At 46.0% G+C, this 23,332-nt stretch overlaps 1 protein-coding gene across 1 annotated transcript in view; it reads left to right on the top strand.

Annotated features, from left to right (window-relative positions):
• SOX9 (SRY-box transcription factor 9) overlaps positions 1-3,992 on the top strand; it is an 8,829-nt gene extending 4,837 nt beyond the window's left edge. The window contains exon 3 of the mRNA XM_040331011.1: positions 2,720-3,992. Coding sequence (XP_040186945.1) covers positions 2,720-3,483 — 764 coding nt within the window. The 3' untranslated portion in view covers positions 3,484-3,992. The remainder of the gene's footprint in view (positions 1-2,719) is intronic.
• Positions 3,993-23,332: the final 19,340 nt, after the last annotated feature.

The following is a 23,332-nucleotide window of genomic DNA, read 5'->3' as shown; positions in this document are numbered from 1 at the left end:
CCCTCATCCGCAGGCTTGTGGGACGGTGTACAGTTCATGCCCTACAGCAAATCGCCTCTTTATAGATGTCGCCTTATTTCGAATATGACGGGGGGGGGGTAATAAAGCAAAATTAGTTTTCCCTGTTCTAGTCCAGGATTTCGTTTTAGTAAATCCAACAGGCAGGCGAAAAAAACAAACTGGCAATTCGCGTAACTCTTAGCAACCCGTCAGTAAATAAGGTACTGCACGTGTGATGAGATTTTTTAATTAAGTAAATAACTTATTTTTGGCCTCTTCTAATTAAGTAAATAACTTATTATTGGCCTCTGCACTTATAGTGAAATATCCAATAAAATTCTATGGGGTTCCAGGTTTAGCACCTAAAAGGAGTTGCGTGATTCAAACTGCTGTGTGAATATTCACCTCAATGATCTATCACAGTGGCTCCAAACTGCGGCCCGGGGGGCCAGATGCGGCCCTTTGCTTGCATTTATCTGGCCCTTGGGGCACCATTTCATCCACTGATACTAACTGTGGGGTATAATCCCTCCCAATGACACCAAAGATGGGGCCCAATTTCTACTATTGGCACCAATGATGGGGCCCAATTCTTTCCTATGACGCCAATGATGGAGCTCTATTCCTCCCAATGACATCAACAAAGTGGCACAATTGCTTCCCCTGACACCAAAGAAAGGGCATTGTTTATTTCCCCACTGACATCAGGACCTGTTCTGTGCCCAGTGATCACAGTCCGGCCCCCCTAATGTCTGAAGGACAACTGGCCCTTTGTTTCAAAAGTTTGGAGACCCCTGATCTATCGCATGAACAGCACTTGATTGGGTATTCAAAGTGAACAAGAATTTGTTTTGCTCATGATTGGATAATTGAAGTGAATATTTACACAATTTTCGGAGTGAAGATCCTCAACGTCTTTAGTAAATCAGCCCAAGTCTATATAAATCTCCCCCCTCTATGTGTATACACACAATCTTATTTTATACTGTATGTGAAATTTCCTGTTAAACACCCATCTGCTCAGTGTGCAGCTTCGCCCAGCTGCAGATTGTAGTTAATCATTGGCGTTGTTATCATTGAATTATATGGCACCTGTTTGCAGGAGACCTGAGTTGGGTTTGAGGATCTGAGATATAAGATAGTTAAGGCGCTTGTAGCGTAAGAACCCTTCCTAACCCTTTCACTCCCAAGCCTCTGGCTGACCAACTCTATTACTACTATTACTATTTATTTTTTATTATACTACTGTGCAAGCCTGTAGCCAGGGCCGGTACAAGGATTGGGCAGGAGGGGTGGCTGCCCTGGGCACTGTGGTATCATGTGAGGTGGGGGGGGGAGTGGAATTTGTGTTTAGGGGGGTGGCAGGGGATAAGAATTTTTCTATAAGGGGAAATTTGAAGAGGTGTGCTAGGAGTGGGATTTATGTTGGGGGAAGAAGATTTTTGCTCGGAGGAGGAATTTTGAGGCGGTTTGTGCTAGAAAATGTAATATAGTTGGGGGGGGGGGGGGGGTGAATTTGTGCTAGGAGAAGATTTTTTTTTTTAGCATAGGATCCGTTTATTACCCTTTCCCTCCCAAGTCTCTGGCTGAAAAACTCTATTACTACCTATTTTTTATACTATTGTTTGAATGTACAAGCAACTGTAGCCTGTAGCCAGGGGTGGGCAGGAGGGGAAGCTGCCTTGGGCACTGTGGTATCATGTGAGGTTGGGGGGTGATTTGTGTTTGGAGGTGCAATGTGCAAGCAACTGTAGCCAGGGCCGGGGCAAGAATTGGGCAAGAGGGGAGGCTGCCCCTGGGCACTGTGGTATCATGTGAGGTTGGAGGGTGATTTGTGTTTAGAGGTCCAATGTTGCAATGTGCAAGCAACTGTAGCCTGTAGCCATGGCCGGGGCAAGAATTGGGCAGGAGGGGCGGCTGCCCCTGGACACTGTGGTATCATGTGAGGTGGGGGGGGGGGGGTAATTTGTGATTGGAGGGGGAATTTGAGGGGCAACAAGGTATAGGAATTATGCGTGGGATTTATGTTGGGGGAGGGAGATTTGTGCCAGGAGGAGGAATTTTGGGGAGTTTGTTTGTGCTAGAAAGGGTAATATGGTGGGGGGGGGGAGGATTTGTGTTAGGAGAGGATTTTTTTTGGGGGGGGGGTTGTGCTTAAAGAGATCATTGGGGATATTTGTGCTAGGGGGGAAAATTTTGGGACATTTGTGCTAGGATGGGGGACTAGGAGAATCTGTGCTTGGGGGGGGGGGGGGGGGTTGGAGTGGGGGTAGAGAATTTGTTCTCGGAGGGGAAGTTAGAGGAGTAGAGGATTCGTACTAGGAGGGGGTGGATTTGTGCTGGGGGCTTATGGGTAATGAGAGGATTTGAGCTGGGGGGTTGGGGGGGGCGCAAAGATTTGTTCTGGGATGGGGATTTCAGCAGGGTGTGAATTTGTAGTGGAAGGAGGGGGGATTTATGCTTAGGGGTAAGGGGGGGGGGGGGGTTTGGCTGATGCATAATGCTCATACATCTTGGGGGGGGGGGCACAATTGGGCATGTTCACCCTGGGCTTTAGATGACCTTGTCCCGGCACTGCCTGTAGTCATAAGATACGGAAGCTTCATAGGTTGATCTCTAATGTTCCTTATCTTGATATTGTTCATAAATTAGAATTTTAGTCTTTTTTTATATCTCTTGAAGGCCAATAAAACTCATGACCCTCTTCTCTTTATTTCAGGACAGTCTCAAGGTCCACCAACTCCGCCGACCACCCCTAAAACAGACGTGCAGCCTGGCAAGCCAGATCTCAAGCGCGAAGGCCGCCCCCTCCAGGAGAGCGGCCGCCAGCCACCCCACATTGATTTCCGCGACGTGGACATCGGAGAGCTCAGCAGCGAGGTCATCTCCAACATCGAGGCCTTCGACGTCAACGAGTTTGACCAGTACCTGCCGCCCAATGGCCACCCCGGAGTGGCCTCCACGCAGGTGACCTACACGGGCAGCTACGGCATCAGCAGCGCCACCAGCGGTCCGGCCGGAGCCGGGCACACGTGGATGTCCAAGCAGCCCCAACCGCAACCTCAACAGCCCCAGCAGCAGCAGCATGGTTTGCCAACTCTGACCGGCGAGCAGAGCCAGTCCCAACAGAGGACACACATCAAAACCGAGCAGCTTAGCCCGAGTCACTACAGCGACCAGCAGCAACAGCATTCCCCGCAGCAACTCAACTACACCTCCTTCAACCTCCAGCATTACGGGTCCACCTACCCAACCATCACCCGCTCTCAGTATGACTACGCCGAACACCAAGGCTCAAACTCCTATTACAGTCATGCCGCGGGCCAAAGCTCAAGCCTCTACTCAACGTTCAGCTACATGAACCCCAGTCAACGTCCCATGTACACACCCATTGCAGACACAACCGGGGTCCCGTCCATCCCCCAGACCCACAGCCCCCAACACTGGGAGCAACCGGTCTACACACAGCTGACCAGGCCATAGACTAATGACTATAGACTACTGAAAAAGGACAGTTCACCCGACCACCAGTCAAGTAGTGCCCTTATCTGAGGCATGGCACAACGCCCTCTGCTGGCAGCCAGCAAAATAGGTGTCACTCTTCCGTCAAGGTACTTCCTCATCTTCTGTCTCGACAGATAAAAACAAGAGAAGATACTTTTTTTTTTTTTTTTTTTAAAACCTTCAACTTGATTCTCAAAGAGACTTTTTTTTATTTTTTTTAAAAAAAACTCTACATCCTCTGTGAGGACTAGACTCTATCTGATATATTTTTTAGTATGTACTGTGTATGTTTTATTACATTTTTATTGGGGGTTTATACATTTATATATTAGAGAAAAACAAATACATTGTAAGGATAAAAGTGAAAAAAAAACATTTTTTTTTTTTCTTTTTTTGATGCTTCAACTGCTCGAGTAGTTTTATATCTTTTAACTTTTCATTCAACTGAAAGTATTTTTGTAAAAAAAAAAAAAAAGGAAAAAAAAACATTTAATTGAAAAACTTTAGATTTTTAAAAAAACAATTTTTTTTTTTTTTAAAAAAGCCATTTTTTTTTTTTTTTCAAAGCTATTTAAAAAGAAAAAAATTGGCCATACATGAGACGGTTAATTAAAACTGCAACGAGATTTAATGTTATGAGTTGTGTTGAAGTAGGAATTTTTTTTTTTCCACATTCATTCCCAAGTGCCAGTTGTTAAGCGTTTACGGTCAAAGATGACCAATCACAAGATGCCTGTTATAATGTTTTGTGCCAGCCTGTATACAAGTGCCCTTTAAGACTTTTGTCTCCAGCAGCAAAAAAGAAAAAAAAAAAAAAAAAGAAAAAAACAGTTGGATTAAAAAATTTGCTAACAGCAGATGGTACCAGAGATGACGTTCATAAATTATTTATTTTATAATTAAAAAAATAATAATAATATTGTAAAAGATACTTAAAACTCCCAAACTTCTAATTTTTTTTTGTACAAAAAAGTTATATATTATTAGCATGCTGCTGATTCCATCTTTGGAAAAAATGCGCTCTTTTTATTTTTTTTGTTAAATTATGGGTTTTTGTTTTTATTTTTTATTTTATTTTTCCTTTTCTTTACTGTTTCCTTTGTGTTCTAAGGTCTATTATCTAACTGTTAAAGTAACAGATTCACAAATTTCCAGAAAAGAAAATAGCAAAGCATATACTGAGAATTATTTTATTTTTACCAGAGTCCCGGAAAATGTGTTTTTCAACTTTTCTTAAGTTTAGAACTCTTGAGACATATATATATATATATATATATATATATATATATATATATATATATATATATATATATATATATATATATATATATATATATATATATATATATATATCATTTTTTTTTTATTGCAGACGCGTGGAAAAAAAATGTATGGATCAGGTCTTTTTTTTCAATGGCAGAGGAAATCTTTCGACTTTAGCAAATTGTTGTTTTTGCTTAAAACAAAGTGAATTTTTTCAGAAATGTGATTTTTTTTTTTATTTGTGAATACAGAATTCAGCACTCCAAAATCAATGACTTTTAAGGCAAAAAATAAAAAATAAACAAAAGAACAGGCCTTAAAAAATTTCCTTTAACTTAAATAAATAAAAAAAAAAGAGTACACAAAGCAGACGTCCGGAGTCTGTGGATCTTTTTTCTCAATGATGTGCTTTTTGTTTTTTTGTTTTTTTTCTACTGTTATTTTCTGTCTTTGTTAAACTTATCTTCTTGTGTATTATTTGTTTCGCAATAAATATGATACAATGTACAAAGAGTTCAGTGGTCGTTCCTGTTGCTTAAAGGGGACATAGCATCATATATATATATATATATATATATATATATATATATATATATATATATATATATATATATATATATAGTAATTATATATAAAAATAAACACATATATATAGTAATAATTATATATATATATATATATATATATATATATATAGTAATAATATTATATATATATATAAATATATATATATATATATATAATTACAATATATATATAGTAATAATAATATATATAAATATATATATATATATATATATATATATATATATATATATATATATATATATATATATATATATATATATATAGCAATAATATTAAAAAATATATATATTATTATTAATATATATATATATGATTTTCTTTTTTTCATGCTGGGGGAAAATCTACTAAAAATGGAGCATTTAGTATCTGGTGCCGCCGTGCATGTTAGCCAATCAGCTTCTGACTTCACTGTTGCTCAATTAAGCTTTGACAATAAATCCTGGAAGCCGATTGGTTTCTGTGCAGAGTTGCACCACATCGTGCACTCTCCAGTTTAGTAAATAACCCCCAATATGTCAGGTATGTATTACCTTTCACAGAGATCACAGGACTGGTGCCTGTGCCCTATATGAGTTCAGGTTTCTACAGTGAAGGGTACGGTTAATACAGTGAAGGGTACAGTTAATACAGTGAAGGGTACGGTTAATACAGTGAAGGGTACGGTTAATACTCCATCATACAAGGACATTGTAGACAATTGTGCTCTTCCAGTCTTGTGGTAACAGTTTGTTCAAGCATGACTGCCCCCCCCCCCCTCCCGTATACAAAGCCAGCTCCATAAAGACATGGTGTGACCAGTTTGGTGCAAATCCCTTTGCTTTCCTAACATACAGCTGAGTGAGAAGCGAACGCACAGCGTTGCGCCCGCTTCTCACTTTTTTGGACGCCTATTAGAGCCTATGGCTCTAATCAGGTGCTTCCAAAAATTCCCCCGCCGCTGTGATTCAGGTGCCCGGCGCCCGAAAAACCTGAATAGGGGGTGTCAGCAGCGACCAATGCATATTATCTATGGTAATTAGAGAGTGACAGGAGAGGGGGGCGGCGCTCCCGCGCCCTGTACGAACGCACCGCCGCTGTGTAGGAGCCAATCAGAGTGAGACTAGGGACATGAAACCCTCAGACTTTGCTACTGTTAAGGGCCTCTTTACAAATCAATGACTCCCGGGGGCCCCAAGGTCCGCACTTCAAACATCAAAGGGCCGTATGTGGCCCTCGGGCCGAAGGTTGGGCACATAGACGCCCCTCCATGTCACTACTTGGTGATAGGAATACAGAAGATCTGAAGTTTCGGAACACGAAGGCTACAAGGAAACACATTGTTACAAATAAATCTCCGAGAAGTCAACATGTATCACTGGAAAAAGTGCAAAAAAAAAGACCCCCCCCCCAGAAAAAGCGAGAGCGGCAATTTGTTCTGCCAAAACCCGACGTGCCAACGTGACCTAATTCCAGAGCCCGATAACGTTCCGCTCCCGTCCTTTGTCCCTCCGATCCCAATAAACGGCGATAAATCACATCATTGGACCCGACACGTCTTTAACAACGTTCGGATCCCAGATCCGGCCAACTGGAGCGGAAAATGAATTCTATTGGCAGTTCCCTCTTCCCAACGCCGGCAGCGCCCGCCTTCCGTTGGTCAAGAAGGGTCATGTGACTAGGTAAGACTTTCCCTCCGAGCTGGAGGGGGTCCCGACCCGCTCTGTATTGTGGCGGGATCGTGGAACGGTTCCATGTTTTAATAGAAGAAGTTGTTGCATGAGTCCCTCCGTAGAACATTCCGGTACGGGGGAGACGTGGAGACGCACTACTGAATTCACACAATCCGAAGGGAAGGGGATTCAGGCCAAAATGTCTTTCATGTGTTATGGATTCAGTGGGGAAGGGTTAGAACCCCTGCCTGTTTTTTGTTATTGTCTGGGACCCCCTGGGGGTGAGCCTGTTCACCGGGACAGAAAGTGATGGAAACTTTTTTCTTGCGACCCCCAAGCATTTTGCTCTTACATTACTCAGGACCCCTTCCGCCACACTACCCCCCTCATTACACAGGACCCCTCCCCCATACTACCCCCCTCATTACACAGGACCCCTCCCCCATACTACCCCCCTCATTACACAGGACCCCTCCCCCATACTACCCCCTCATTACACAGAACCCCTCCCCTATACTACCCCCCTCATTACACAGGACCCCTCCCCCATACTACCCCCCTCATTACACAGGACCCCTCCCCCATACTACCCCCCTCAATACACAGGACCCCTCCCCCATACTACCCCCTCATGACACAGGACCACTCCCCCATACTACCCCCCTCATTACACAGGACCCCTCCCCCATACTACCCCCTCATTACACAGGACCCCTCCCCCCATAATACGCCCATCATTACACAGGACCCCTCCCCCATACTACCCCCTCATTACACATGACCCCTCCCCCTATACTACGCCCATCATTACACAGGACCCCTCCCCCATACTATCCCCCTCATTACACAGGACCCCTCCCCCATACTACCCCCCTCATTACACAGAACCCCTCCCCTATACTACCCCCCTCATTACACAGGACCCCTCCCCTATACTACCCCCCTCATTATACAGGACCCCGCCGCCGTAACTTCGGGCACAAGTTCTTTCTGAATACGGGACTCGCCTCTCAAAGTTACAGCGGCGTAGTGTATCTGAGATACGCTACGCCCGCCTAAAGATAGGCATTTCTTTCTGAATCCCGGCCCATGTGTGTGTAAAGGCAGGTGTCCCAATACTTTTGGTAATACGGTGTACACATAGTATTTTTGCCCCCGGCGTTGTGTTCTTTGTGTCTTTTCCCCCGGGAGGAGAGAGCGCCCCCGTCCTGTCTGAGTGCGATTGAATCTCCGATCACTTGCAATGTCAGGTAGGCCGCCTGTACCCGGCGAGGTCCCCTCGGAATGCGGGAGGTGTTGCTCGAAACCCAATGAAGCGCGCTGAAGAGTGACAGTTTCCTCTCCCCACCCAGAGATAGACCTCGGTGTCACCTGGATCACCTGCTGCTGCCGCTGAGATGAGAGGCTTGTGCACTTTAGCTGACTGCACTTGTAAGGGGAAAGGCATGTGGCAGGGTCAGCGCTCGTGGCAGAGCCGAGTGCCAGAACAAGTTGGGAGAGGCACAAACAAGCCGTTCTTTTCTAAAGCTGATATGAAAAGACAACTCTGTAATCACACATCATTCCATTGTGATTTTGTATATAAGTGACTGAACGTGCCCTGATACCAGCGTCTGTACAGCAGGGCTGGAGTGTGAGAGGGAGAAGCAGCACATGGAGCCAATCAGTTCATGTGCTGATAGATAGATGCAGGGCTGGTGCAAGGATTTTTGACACCCTAGGTGAAACCTCATTTTGCCGCCCTCCCCTTGGCCCCACCTCTGACTCCACACCCTTTGCCCTGCCCATGTATACCCCACCTTTTTTGCAGCCTCACCAGCGCCCATCAAATGCAGCCTCACCAGCACCCAATGCAGCCTATCAGTGCCCATCAATGCAGTTTTACCAGCGCCCATCAAATGCAGCCTCACCAGCGTCCATCAATGCAGCCTCACCAGATGGGAGGACCTCTGATATAATGGAGGACCTCTGATGTGAAGGGGGCCTTTGATGTGATAGAGGACCTCTGATGTGATGGAGGACCTCTGATGTGATGGGGAGACCTCTGATGTGATGGGGGACCTCTGATGTGATGGGGGGGGGCCCTCTGATGTGATGGGGGGACCTCTGATGTGATGGGGGACCTCTGATGTGATGGGGACCTCTGATGTGATGGGAGGACCTCTGATGTGATGGTGGGATGTCTGATGTGATGGGGGACCTCTGATGTGATGGGAGGACCTCTGATGTGACGGGGGGACCTCTGATGTGATGGGGGACCTCTGATGTGATGGGAGGACCTCTGATGTGATGGGGGGGACCTCTGATATGATGGGAGGACCTCTGATGTAATGAGGACCTCTGATGTGATGGAGGACCTCTGATGTGATGGGGGACCTCTGATATGATGGGAGGACCTCTGATGTAATGAGGACCTCTGATGTGATGGGGGGACCTCTGATGTGATGGGAGAACCTCTGATGTGATAGGGGGACCGTCCAAGGCTCAGGTTTCCCATTGATAAGTAACATTTACCTTTGGGGTGTCTCGGGATTTTGCGTACTTTTAGGGTGCCACCACTGAATAAAGGCTGCAGAACTCTAAGATAAGACATATTTGGCCCCGTAATAAACACCTTTTAATGAAGTCTTATCAGCGATCTCCCAGGGTGCCGCTGTGCTCTCTCTCTCTCTGCTGTAGACGGTCTGGAGAGCCGTTGTTTCCCCGGATAGATTTTAGGGGCTCCTCCAATGAGGTTGTATCCTTCCAGCGATGACCGTTTTGGTCGGATATTTGGAGCCAAAACTAAAAAATAAAATAAAAAAAACTTGGCTTGAGATAAATTTCGATCACTCGGGTTGTTTGTGCGTCTCGCTCTGAGAGACAAAGGATGATTTGCCGTTACTATCGGGACGCACCCAACGCTCAGTGAAGCTTCATCTTGGATTTCATGGTCCTCGCTGAGCGGGACTCACCATTGTCTGCTCACCAAAAAACATTTTTTTTTATTTTTTTCCACCATGGATTTGCATTCTGTGGCAAAGCAATTGCGAAATGTGTTCTTTTGCGGTCTATACGTAACCGATGGCGTTTTTTAATCGGCGCGGCTCTCGGCCTTGAAGGTTTCCACCTTTCAGAAGGTGTTGGGAGAGGTTTCCGAGCGTGGCCGGGGGGGCAAATTAACGAGGGGCGGGTTTGGCCGTCTTGTTTGGTGTCCCTTCCACCGACGTGAAGTGTTTTCCAGTCGCTCTATTAGCATCGCTCTGCATACATGCCAATCCTCGCTCATTATCATGCAAATCTCTCCCGAATGGCAGCGTTGCCTCCTGGACAACCCAACGATGGCGTGCCGAGGGTTCTCACGCTGGAGGAGCCAATGCCATCCCTCGGCTGGCGGAGGAGCGCGCACCGTCCTGCTTGACCTCATTGTGGAGTGCTGCTAGGCGGGGGGGGGGGGGGGACGGCTCTCCAGCCCGTCAGCTTTTATGGCCCGGCATACATCACCGAAAAAAGCAGCCGGAGCGACCCGGAGGGGAACCATTCATAATAATAAAATACAGTAAATGAAAAATGATGGTGTCACCCTCACTGTGCAATCAAACATCCGGGGGGGGGGGGGGGGGCTTAGAGCGCTATTAAACCCAAAACCAGAAATGTCATATATTGCAGTGGCAGGAGGGCACAGTACTGGGAGGGGGGGTCCGGAGCACAGTACAGGGGGGATCAGGAGGACACAGTACAGGGGGGGTCAGTAGGGCACAGTACAGGGGGAGTTCAAGAGGGCACAGTACAGGGGGGGTCAGTAGGGCACAGTAGAGGGGGAGATCAAGAGGGCACAGTACAGGGGGGGTCAGGAGGGCACAGTAGAGGGGGGTCAGGAGGGCACAGTACAGGGAGGGGGGTCCGGAGCACAGTACAGTGGGGATCAGGAGGACATAGTACAGGGGGGGTCAGGAGGGCACAGTACAGGGGGAGATCAGGAGGGCACAGTAGAGGGGGGTCAGGAGGGCACAGTACAGGGAGGGGGGGGTCCGGAGCACAGTACAGTGGGGATCAGGAGGACACAGTACAGGGGGGGTCAGGAGGGCACAGTATAGGGGGGTGGATCAGGAGGGCACAGTACAGGGGGAGATCAGGAGGGCACAGTACAGGGGCTAGATCAGGAGGGCAAGGTATGGGGGGGGGTCAGGAGGGCACAGTACAGGGGGGAGTCAGGAGGGCACTGTTATTTAAGGTTTTGGTCAGGAGGGCACAGTACAGGGGGGGACAGGAGGGCACAGTACAGGGGGGAGTCAGGAGGGCACAGTATGCAGGGTTGGGTCAGGAGGGCACAGTATGCAGTGTTGGGTCAGGAGGGCACAGTACATGGGGGGGACAGGAGGGCACAGTACAGGGGGGAGAAAGGAGGGCACAGTATGCAGGGTTGGGTCAGGAGGGCACAGTACAGGGGAGATCAGGTGGGCACAGTACAGGGAGGAGATCAGGAGGGCACAGTACAGGGAGGGGGTCCGGAGCACAGTACAGGGGGGGATCAGAAGGGCACTACAGGGGGGGATCAGAAGGGCACAGTACAGGGGGGGTCGAGGGGCACAGTATCAGGGGGGTGGGTCAGAAGGGCACAGTACAAGGGGGTCAGGGGGGCACAGTATGGGGGGGGTTGGTCAGGAGGGCACAGTACAGGGGGGTAAAGGAAGGGAAGAGTACATGGGGGAGATCAGGAGGGCACAGTACAGGGGGAGATCAAGAGGGCACAGTAAAGTGAGGAGATCAGGAGGGCAGAGTACATGGAGGAGATCAGGAGGGCACAATACAGGGAGGGGGATCCGGAGCACAGTACAGGGGGGGATCAGAAGGGCACAGTACAGGGGGGGTCAGGGGGGCACAGTATGTGGGAGGGGGTCAGGAGGGCACAGTACAGGGGGGGTAAGGGGGGCATAGTATGGGGGGTGGGTCGGGGGCACACAGTACATGGGGGAAAGGAAGGGCAGAGTACATGGGGGAGATCAGGAGGGCACAATATGGGGGACGGTGGGTCAGGAGGGCACAGTACAGGGGGGCAAAGGAAGGAACAGTACAGGGGTAGATAAGGAGGGCACAGTACAGGGGGGGGGGGACAGATGGATACACGTTAAAAATGTCATTAGCATGGTGATGGGGGGGCAAATATAATCAGATTTTAATTGAAAGCTATTTTATGGGATTGTTGGATCCCCGGCACTCGATGTCCCAAGTTGCAGCACATGACGGCCCCCAGCAATAAAAACCTGCCAGGGACTGCAAACCACAAACACACCAAAACTACAACAAACATTCTGGCTTTCGATACACTTCCTCTTTCAAAACCGCAGGCTCTTGAATTGCCTAAAGAAGTGGAAGGAGCCGGTCTGTGACCCGTGTAAATAAAAACAATTCTCGCGCTCGAGCGCGCGGATCAGACGAGGCGGCTGCAGATTGATGTGACGCGCACGTAGATAGGACGAGGCGCCGCCACAAACTGTCATCGATCGGCAGAGGTGGAAGAAATTTCCCCCGAAAATGATAAAAGTGGGCAGAGCCTTTGAATTTTTTAACCAATCACTGATGACTTAACCACTTCAGCCCCGGAGGGTCCGCCGGACCCCGCTGATTGGCTCCCGCTGTGTCCAAGACCCTGTGCAGGAATTCACGTACAGTATATCTGCGTAGGGGGCGGTCCTTAGGAGGTTAAAGAGTAACTCCACTTTCGTGAAAAAAAAATGTAGCAAAAAATAATAATGTAACATAAAACTGCTACACAAATGTTGTTATTTCCTTTCCTTTTCAATCTGCAGCTGCTGTCATTCTATGCACTATGGCCACCAGGAGGCGCTCTGTATGTAGGGAACGCCCCCTAGATATGTCATTTCCTGCTTGTGTGATTGGCTCACTGATTTTCCCAGAAGTCTGCACTGAGTCAGATTTTAGGCATCCCCTGCAATACGAATTTCAGTTTTGGTGGGATACTCGCAGGGCCGCCATCAGGAGGGTACAGGCATTACACCTGTAAGGGGCCCAATGGTCCCCAGGGCCCCTTTTCAGGCCCGACTGGCCCCCCTTCTGTTTTTTTTTTATTTATTTTTTAATTTATGCATTTTTTGCATTACACCTGCAAAGGGCCCAATGGTCCCCAGGGCCCCTTTACAGGCACGGCCGGCCCTCCTCCCGTTTTTTTTTGCATTACACCTTTAAGGGGCCCAATGGTTTCCAGGGCCCCTTTACAGGCCCGGCTGGCCCCCCTCCTGTTTTTTTTTTTATTTTTTTTTAATTTATGCATTTTTTGCATTACACCTGTAAGGGGCCCGATGGTCCCGGGGCCCGGCTGGCCTCCCTCCTGTTCTGTTTTTAATTTTAATTTTTTTTTTTGCATTACACCTGTAAGGGGCCCAATGGTTTCCAGGGCCCCTTTTTAGGCCCGGCTGGCCCCCCTCCTGTTTTTTTTTAATTTATGCATTTTTTGCATTACACCTGCAAGGGGCCCAATGATTTCCAGGGCCCCTTTACAGGCACGGCCGGCCCCCTCCCGTTTTTTTTTTTTTTTTTGCATTACACTTGTAATCCCCTGCAATAGGAATTTCAGTTTTGGTGAGATTCTTCCCAAAGGGTTAAATACTTCTAAAGGGACGCAGACACTGCAGCTATCCTCATTAGAACACTGAGAGTGCACCGGGTGATTATAATGAACCAGCCCCTCCCATTCAGGATCAGTCTGTACAGGACATGGGGGGAACAAACAGCTATTTCTTCAGAGTAACAAAAGGTCGGAATCTGCGTTGATTTCCAGAAGCCTGCAATAGGTCAGATTTTAGGCATCCCCTGCAATAGGAATTTCAGTTTTGGTGAGATTCCTCCCAAGAGTTAAATACTTCTAAATGGAACAATGAGAGTGCACCGGGTGATTATAATGAACCAGTCCCTCCCATTCAGAATCAGTCTGTATAGGACATGGGGGAAACAAACAGTTATTTCTTCAGAGACACAAAAGGTCGGAATCTGCACTGATTTTCCCAGAAGTCTGCATTTGGTCAGATTTTAGGCATCCCCTGCAATAGGAATTTCAGTTTTGGTGAGATTCTTCCCATGGGTTAAATATTTCTACAGGGATGCAGACACGGCAGCTTTCCTCATTAGAACAATGAGTGTACCAGGTGATTATAATGAACCAGACCCTTAGGGTTAGGGTTTAGGGGTTAGGGTTTAGGGGTCAGGGTTAGGTGTTAGGGTTAGGTGTTAGGGGTTAGGGTTAGGGGTTAGGGTTTGGGGTTAAGGGTTAGGGGTTGTGGTTAGGGTTAGGGGTTAGGGTTAGGGTTGGGGTTAGGGTTAGGGTTAGGTGTTAGGGTTAGGGGTTAGGGGTTAGGGTTAGGGTTAGGTGTTAGGGTTAAGGGTTAGGGGTTAGGGTTAGGGTTGGGGTTAGGTGTTAGGGTTAAGGGTTAGGGGTTGGGGTTAGGGTTAGGGCTAGGTGTTAGGGTTAGGATTTCCCATTGGAGAATATGGCTAAGGACTCAGGAATTGGAACAGGGACCTTTCCCAAAGGTCAAAAGTCAGAAAGGAGGCTTCCCAGAGGTCAAAGGTTACAGGGCGTGGCTGACCCACCCCCACCAAAGTGTACCGTCTACCCCAACTAAGTCGGGGAATGAACAAGTCAGGGAATGAACAAGTCGGGAAAGTACAGGACATGGGGGAAACAAACAGGTATTTCTTCACAGCAACAAAAGGTAGGAATCTGCACTGATTTTCCAAGAAGTCTGCCTTTAGTCAGATTTTAGGCATCCCCTGCAATAGGATTTTCAGTTTTGATGATATTCTTCCAAAGGGTTAAATACTTCTGAAGGGATGTAGACCCTGCAGCTTTCCTAATCTGAGCACCGATAGTGCATCAGGTGATTATAATGAACCAGATCCTCCCATTCAGGATCAGTCTAAACAGGACATGGGGGGGGGGGAGACAAACAGATATTTCTTGAGAGTAACAAAAGGTCGGAATCTGCTACAAAATGTGTTACAATCCCTGCAATGTCCATCGATCACCCAGAGGGGAGTTAATCTTTAAATCTGAAGTCCAAGCAGATATAAAAGGCACACATTCATTCACACAGGTTTGCAGGTCATCCGAAGAATTGAATTGCTGGAGCAAGTTTACCCGACCTGACACATCCATCTCTCATCAGGAAAAGGCAAACAAGACGTTCACACAAGGCAGAAAATGTTTTGCTAAGATAAAGTGCGTACCCTCGGGCGATCGCCGGCGTTGGCCGGGTCTGGGTTGGTTCCTACCTATGTTGTGCCGGTGAGGTCACTTGTGCATAATTGGCAGAAGAAATACAAACGGAAAGGCTTATCTCTCCTCCTCCAGTTTTTCCACTTGCTGCGTGTTTTGTAAGTAGGTGATTGCAGAATAATCCGAACTCCACAAGAGAGAATTAAAGAGACGATTGCTTTCCATAAATGGGGGGGGGGGGACAGGGTCGCCATCAGGAATTTTGGGGCCCCTTACACAGCTTCAGGCATGGGCCCCCTGGAGCAGAGAACAGGGGGGGGGGGGGCTGGTGTCAGTGGGAGGAATAGTGCCCCATCATTGGTATCAGTGGGAGGAATAGTGCCCCATCATTGGTATCAGTGGGAGGAATAGTGCCCCATCATTGGTATCAGTGGGAGGAATAGTGCCCCATCATTGGTGTCAGTGGGAGGAATAGTGCCCCATCATTGGTATCAGTGGGAGGAATAGTGCCCCATCATTGGTGTCAGTGGGAGGAATAGTGTCCCATCATTGGCATCAGTGGAAGGAATAGTGCCCCATCATTGGTGTCAGTGGGAGGAATAGTGCCCTATCATTGGTATCAGTGGGAGGAATAGTGTCCCATCATTGGTATCAGTGGGAGGAATAGTGTCCCATCATTGGTGTCAGTGGGAGGAATAGTGTCCCATCATTGGTGTCAGTGGGAGGAATAGTGCACCATCATTGGTGTCAGTGGAAGGAATAGTGTCCCCATCATTGGTGTCAGTGGGAGGAATAGTGTCTCATCATTGGTGTCAGTGGGAGGAATAGTGTCCCATCATTGGTGTCAGTGGGAGGAATAGTGCCCCATCATTGGTGTCAGTGGGAGGAATAGTGTCCCATCATTGGTGGCAGTAGAAAGAATAGTGCCACATCATTGGTGTCAGTGGGAGGAACAGTGTCTCATCATTGGTGTCAGTGGGAGGAATAGTGCCCCCTGATTGGTGTCAGTGGGAGGAATAGCGTCCCATCATTGGTGTCAGTGGGAGGAATAGTGTCCCATCATTGGTATCAGTGGAAGGAATAGTGTCCCATCATTGGTATCAGTGGGAGGAATAGTGTCCCATCATTGGTGTCAGTGGGAGGAATAGTGTCGCATCATTGGTGTCAGTGGGAGGAATAGTGACCCATCATTGGTATCAGTGGGAGGAATAATGTCCCATCATTGGTGTCAGTGGGAGGAATAATGTCCCATCATTGGTATCAGTGGGAGGAATAATGTCCCATCATTGGTGTCAGTGGGAGGAATAGTGTCCCATCATTGGTGTCAGTGGGGGAATAGTGTCCCATCATTGGTGTCAGTGGGAGGAATAGTGCCCCTTCATTGGTGTCAATGGGAGGAATAGTGTCCCATCATTGGTATCAGTGGGAGGAATAGTGTCCCATCATTGGTGTCAGTGGGAGGAATAGTGTCCCATCATTGGTGTCAGTGGGAGGAATAGTGCCCCATCATTGGTGTCAGTGGGAGGAATAGTGTCCCTTCATTGCTGTCAGTGGGAGAAATAGTGCCCCCTGATTGGTATCAGTGGGAGGAATAGTGTCACCCTATAACAAGAAGTGCCTGTACCTGTACCTTTGTGGCGGGATCACCGGGGAAGGATTATTATAATGATGGAGATTGTAGTGACTGTATACAGAGAGTGGGGGTCGCCTGCTGTCAATGTCCTGCCTTCAGAATACAAGTAATACCCCATATGTATCAGCCCCCCCCCCCCTTACAAGCTGGCTTAGAAGCAGGTTCTGCACGCCCTTGTCAAGGCCTTACATGAGACGGGTAATTAGGGAACGTATTGCATAGCTGTCAGCAGCTCCCCTGTGGCTGTATCGCTGCTCCGGTGATATGATGTTCAGCTGTCAGCAGAGATCCGGGCAGACAATCCACCTTCCTACAGACAGCCCATGGCACCCCATAGGGTCTTATTGTGTGTCACTTGTGTCTGCAAGAATTTCTTGCTGTCACTCGGGATTGTGTCTTGCTTCTTGAATGACCAGCAGTATTGTTTTTTATAGATGTGGTCACATGATCACGCTGCATATTGTTTTTCTTTTAATACTTCAGCACTTGATACTAAACTTGCAGTCAGTAAAGTGAAGGTCATTGCAGCCTGTATAATGGTGGAATTATCCAGCAGCAGTGGCGGCCCGTCCATAATCTACATGCAGGGCGCCGGACGCATGGATTCCAATGCTTCAAAAAATATATAACCCCATTGGAATCCATGCTTCCGGCGCCCTGCATGTAGATTATGGACGGGCTGCCACTGCTGCTGGGTAATTCCACCATTATACAGATGACCCCCTCTGTAAAGCTGAGAGCCTTCGAGTGCTCCGGTCAAGTGCACTTCGAGGGAGACTCCACCTCAAAGCACCCGCAGCCCTCCCAAAAGGCTTTTGGGAGGTTAAAACAATGAGATTTTTTAAGTACATCGGTTTGGCGCCATTCTACGAGCGTGCGCAATTCTAAAAGCATGACATGTTGGGTATCTATTTACTCGGCGTAACGTCAACTTTCATATTTTACAAAAAAAAAAGTGGGTTATACATTTTGGCCCGGATTCACAGACAGCGGCGCACATTAATGCCGCTGTAGCGTATCTCCTGTACGCTACGCCGACGCAACGCAGAGAGGCAAGCACTGAATTCACAAAGCCAGTGCTGCCAAAACTGCGCTGGGTTTCCTAGGCGTAAGCCGGCATAGGTGGAAGGATGGTGTGAGCCATGCAAATGAGGCGTGACCCCATGCAAATGATGGGCCGAGCGCCAGACAGATACGTATAATGAACGGCGCATGCGCCGTCCCGTGGACGCATCCCAGTGCGCATGCTCAGAGTCACGTCGGAACTACTCCCTAAGATACGTCGTTTCACTGCCTACGGCGTGAACGTAACCTACGCTCAGCCCTATTCACCTCCAACGTAAACGACGTAAAATACGCGGGCTTGTGTGCCCTGGTGCAGCCATTTGCATGGATGCTGCTGAGTTACACCTCCTTTATGGGGCATAACTTTACGTATAACTCACGTGCACTTGCATCGGGCGCACGTACGTTCGTGAATCGCCGTATCTCCCTCATTTGCGTATTTGAATAGAAAATCAATGGGAGCGCCAAATGCGTCCAGCGTAAATATGCCCCCACTCTACGCCGGCGTAGGCAAGTTACGTCGGTGAGATGAAGCCTGTTTTTAGGCGCGTCTTAGTTTGTTGGTCCGGCGCACAGATACGACGGCGCATATTTGCACTTACGCGGCGTATCTGGAGATACGTCGGCGCAAGTGCTTTGTGAATCCGGGCCTATGGTTTTTTTTTTTGTATTAATTAAAGTATATTTTTTCCAAAAATTTGCTTTGAAAAATTGCTGCAAAAGAATTGTGTGACATAAAAAATTGCAACCACAGGTATTTTATTCTCTATTATCTCTGCTAAAAAAAATTATATATATATATATCTATATATAGATATATATATCTATATATATATATATATATATATATATATATATATATATATATATATATACACTGGCCCGGATTCAAGTAGATTTGCGCATTTTTTACGGAGGCGCAGGGCAACGTTTTTGCCCTGCGCCCCCGCAAATTTACTGCGCTGCCCTTGATTCACGGAGCAGTAGCTCCGTAAATTGCGTGGGCGCGCCGGCAAAATGCCTGGCGTAAGCGGGCGCAATTTAAATGATCCCGTAGGGGGGCGGGAATCATTTAAATTAGGCGCGTTCCCTCGCCGAGCGTAGAGCGCATGCTCCGTCGGGAAACTTTCCCGACGTGCATTGCGGCAAATGACGTCGCAAGGACGTCATTTGCTTCAAAGTGAACGTGAATGGCGTCCAGCGCCATTCACGATTCACTTACGCAAACTACGTAAATTTCAAATTTCGCGACGCGGGAACGACGGGTATACGTAACATTGGCTGCCCCTGCTAATAGCAGGGGCAGCCTTACGCGAAAACCGCCGTACGGAAACAACGTAAATTGCGTACGCAGGGCTCGCGCAACGTTGTGAATCGGCGTTAGTATGCAATTTGCATACTATACGCTGAGCACAACGGGAACGCCACCTAGCGGCCATCGCAAGAATGCAGCCTAAGATATGCGGGCATAAGAGCCTTATGCCGCGCATATCTTAGGCTGCAGTCGGCGTAACGAGGTTCCTGAATTAGGAGCATTCGTTACGCCGGGGCAAGTAAGCAATTGCGCTGTGTAACTTATGGTTACACAGGCGCAATTGCTTCTTGAATCCAGGCCACTGTATATATAATTATATATATATATATATATATATATATATATATATATATATATATATATATATATCTATAACGTTTGGGGGTTATAAGTAATTTTCTAGCAAAAAGACACAGATTTTTCCATACACGAGAGAAGTGTCCCAATAAGTAAGTGGTTGAACTCCAGAACTGTACAGATGAGCAGATTAAGAGCCTTTTGGGAGGGCTGCGGGTGCTTTAAGGTGGAGTCTTCCTTGAAGTGCACTTGACCGGAGCACTCGAAGGCTCTCAGCTTTCAGGGGATCCAGGAATCCGAGTGCAGAAAAGCAGGTTAAGACGTCTCCTAATCCCTCCATCACGGGTTACACTGATGGGCAGGGTGTGCACGCCGTGTGACAGACAAGGAGCTTTGGGGGCTGATGGCTGCCAATCAATCACTGATCGTTACAGTAGCATTTCTGGATAATCCTCTTGTATCGAACAAAAAAAAAAAAAAAAAATGCAAATGCAGCACTTTCCACCCGCTCTGCAACGCATTCCAAGAGCTGACACTCTAATGAGATAAACTCGGGTTCCGAGTGCACAAAGCACTTCAGGCGTTTGGTCTACACAGGATGTTTAGTGTATCGGATTTGTCTCTGGGCTTGGTTCACACGTGTGTGGGCCCCCGAGCACTCAACGTGTTCCCATGCATTGCATGCAGGGCAGCCTGTTCATTTCAATGGGGGAAACACAGAAAAAAAAGTCTCTGACCCTTTTTTAAAAAAAAGTGTGCCTTCCCGAAACGCATGGTGCTGGCAGCCTAGCAATCAGACCCAAAAGTTGGAGTTCCTGGGCCAAATCTGGAAAGTTCCCAGGTATGCATATGCAAGCTCTTAGCGTATGCAAAGGATTGTTTCTCCCTTCATTACCATTTCCTTAATGCACAACCTACTAAAGATATTTCTACAGCCTGCCAAAGATATTCCAATATTTACTGAAGATAGATTCTCAACCAGCGTTCCATGGAGCTCTAGGCTTCCTCCAGAAGTTGCTGGGGGTTCCGTGAGGCTGGAAAGTTATTTCAAGGATTCCTCTGTGTTGAAAAGCCTGTCAAAGATACTCTACAACCTACTGAAGATATTCTACAACCTACTGAAGATACTCTACAACCTACTGAAGATATTCTACAACCTACTGAAGATATTCTACAACCTACTGAAGATATTCTACAAACTACTGAAGATATTCTACAACCTACTGAAGATATTCTACAACCTCCTGAAGATATTCTACAACCTACTGAAGATATTCTACAACCTACTGAAGATATTCTACAACCTACTGAAGATATTCTACAACCTACTGAAGATATTCTACAACCTACTGAAGATATTCTACAAACTACTGAAGATATTCTACAACCTACTGAAGATATTTTACAACCTACTGAAGATACTCTACAACCTACTGAAGATATTCTACAACCTACTGAAGATATTCTACAAACTACTGAAGATATTCTACAACCTACTGAAGATATTCTACAACCTCCTGAAGATATTCTACAACCTACTGAAGATATTCTACAACCTACTGAAGATATTCTACAACCTACTGAAGATATTCTACAGCCTACTGAAGATATTCTACAGCCTTCTGAAGATATTCTACAACCTACTGAAGATATTCTACAACCTACGGAAGATATTCTACAGCCTACTGAAGATATTCTACAACCTACTGAAGATATTCTACAACCTCCTGAAGATATTCTACAACCTACTGAAGATATTCTACAACCTACTGAAGATATTCTACAACCTACTGAAGATATTCTACAACCTCCTGAAGATATTCTACAACCTACTGAAGATATCCTACAACCTACGGAAGATATTCTACAGCCTACTGAAGATATTCTACAACCTTCTGAAGATATTCTACAGCCTACTGAAGATATTCTACAACCTACTGAAGATATTCTACAACCTACTGAAGATATCCTACAACCTACTGAAGATATTCTACAAACTACTGAAGATATTCTACAACCTACTGAAGATATCCTACAACCTACTGAAGATATTCTACAGCCTACTGAAGATATTCTACAGCCTACTGAAGATATTCTACAACCTACTGAAGATATTCTACAACCTACTGAAGATATTCTACAACCTACTGAAGATATTCTACAACCTACTGAAGATATTCTACAACCTACTGAAGATATCCTACAACCTACTGAAGATATTCTACAACCTACTGAATATATTCTACAACCTACTGAAGATATCCTACAACCTACTGAAGATATTCTACAACCTACTGAAGATATTCTACAACCTACTGAAGATATTCTACAACCTACTGAAGATATTCTACAACCTACTGAAGATATTCTACAAACTACTGAAGATATTCTACAGCCTCCTGAAGATATTCTACAACCTACTGAAGATATTCTACAACCTACTGAAGATATTCTACAGCCTACTGAAGATATTCTACAGCCTTCTGAAGATATTCTACAACCTACTGAAGATATTCTACAACCTACGGAAGATATTCTACAGCCTACTGAAGATATTCTACAACCTACTGAAGATATTCTACAACCTCCTGAAGATATTCTACAACCTACTGAAGATATTCTACAACCTACTGAAGATATTCTACAACCTACTGAAGATATTCTACAACCTCCTGAAGATATTCTACAACCTACTGAAGATATCCTACAACCTACGGAAGATATTCTACAGCCTACTGAAGATATTCTACAACCTTCTGAAGATATTCTACAGCCTACTGAAGATATTCTACAACCTACTGAAGATATTCTACAACCTACTGAAGATATCCTACAACCTACTGAAGATATTCTACAACCTACTGAAGATATTCTACAACCTACTGAAGATATCCTACAACCTACTGAAGATATTCTACAGCCTACTGAAGATATTCTACAGCCTACTGAAGATATTCTACAACCTACTGAAGATATTCTACAACCTACTGAAGATATTCTACAACCTACTGAAGATATTCTACAACCTACTGAAGATATTCTACAACCTACTGAAGATATCCTACAACCTACTGAAGATATTCTACAACCTACTGAATATATTCTACAACCTACTGAAGATATCCTACAACCTACTGAAGATATTCTACAACCTACTGAAGATATTCTACAACCTACTGAAGATATTCTACAACCTACTGAAGATATTCTACAACCTACTGAAGATATTCTACAAACTACTGAAGATATTCTACAGCCTCCTGAAGATATTCTACAACCTACTGAAGATACTCTACAACCTCCTGAAGATATTCTACAGCCTCCTGAAGATATTCTACAACCTACTGAAGATATTCTACAACCTACTGAAGATATTTTACAACCTACTGAAGATACTCTACAACCTACTGAAGATATTCTACAACCTACTGAAGATATTCTACAAACTACTGAAGATATTCTACAACCTACTGAAGATATTCTACAACCTCCTGAAGATATTCTACAACCTACTGAAGATATTCTACAACCTACTGAAGATATTCTACAACCTACTGAAGATATTCTACAGCCTACTGAAGATATTCTACAGCCTTCTGAAGATATTCTACAACCTACTGAAGATATTCTACAACCTACGGAAGATATTCTACAGCCTACTGAAGATATTCTACAACCTACTGAAGATATTCTACAACCTCCTGAAGATATTCTACAACCTACTGAAGATATTCTACAACCTACTGAAGATATTCTACAACCTACTGAAGATATTCTACAACCTCCTGAAGATATTCTACAACCTA

This window comes from Rana temporaria, chromosome 12 (genome assembly GCF_905171775.1).
Source record: "Rana temporaria chromosome 12, aRanTem1.1, whole genome shotgun sequence".
Taxonomy (NCBI): Eukaryota; Metazoa; Chordata; class Amphibia; order Anura; family Ranidae; genus Rana; species Rana temporaria.
Note: the sequence above shows the minus strand (reverse complement) of the source record. Positions and strands in the feature narration are given on the sequence as shown.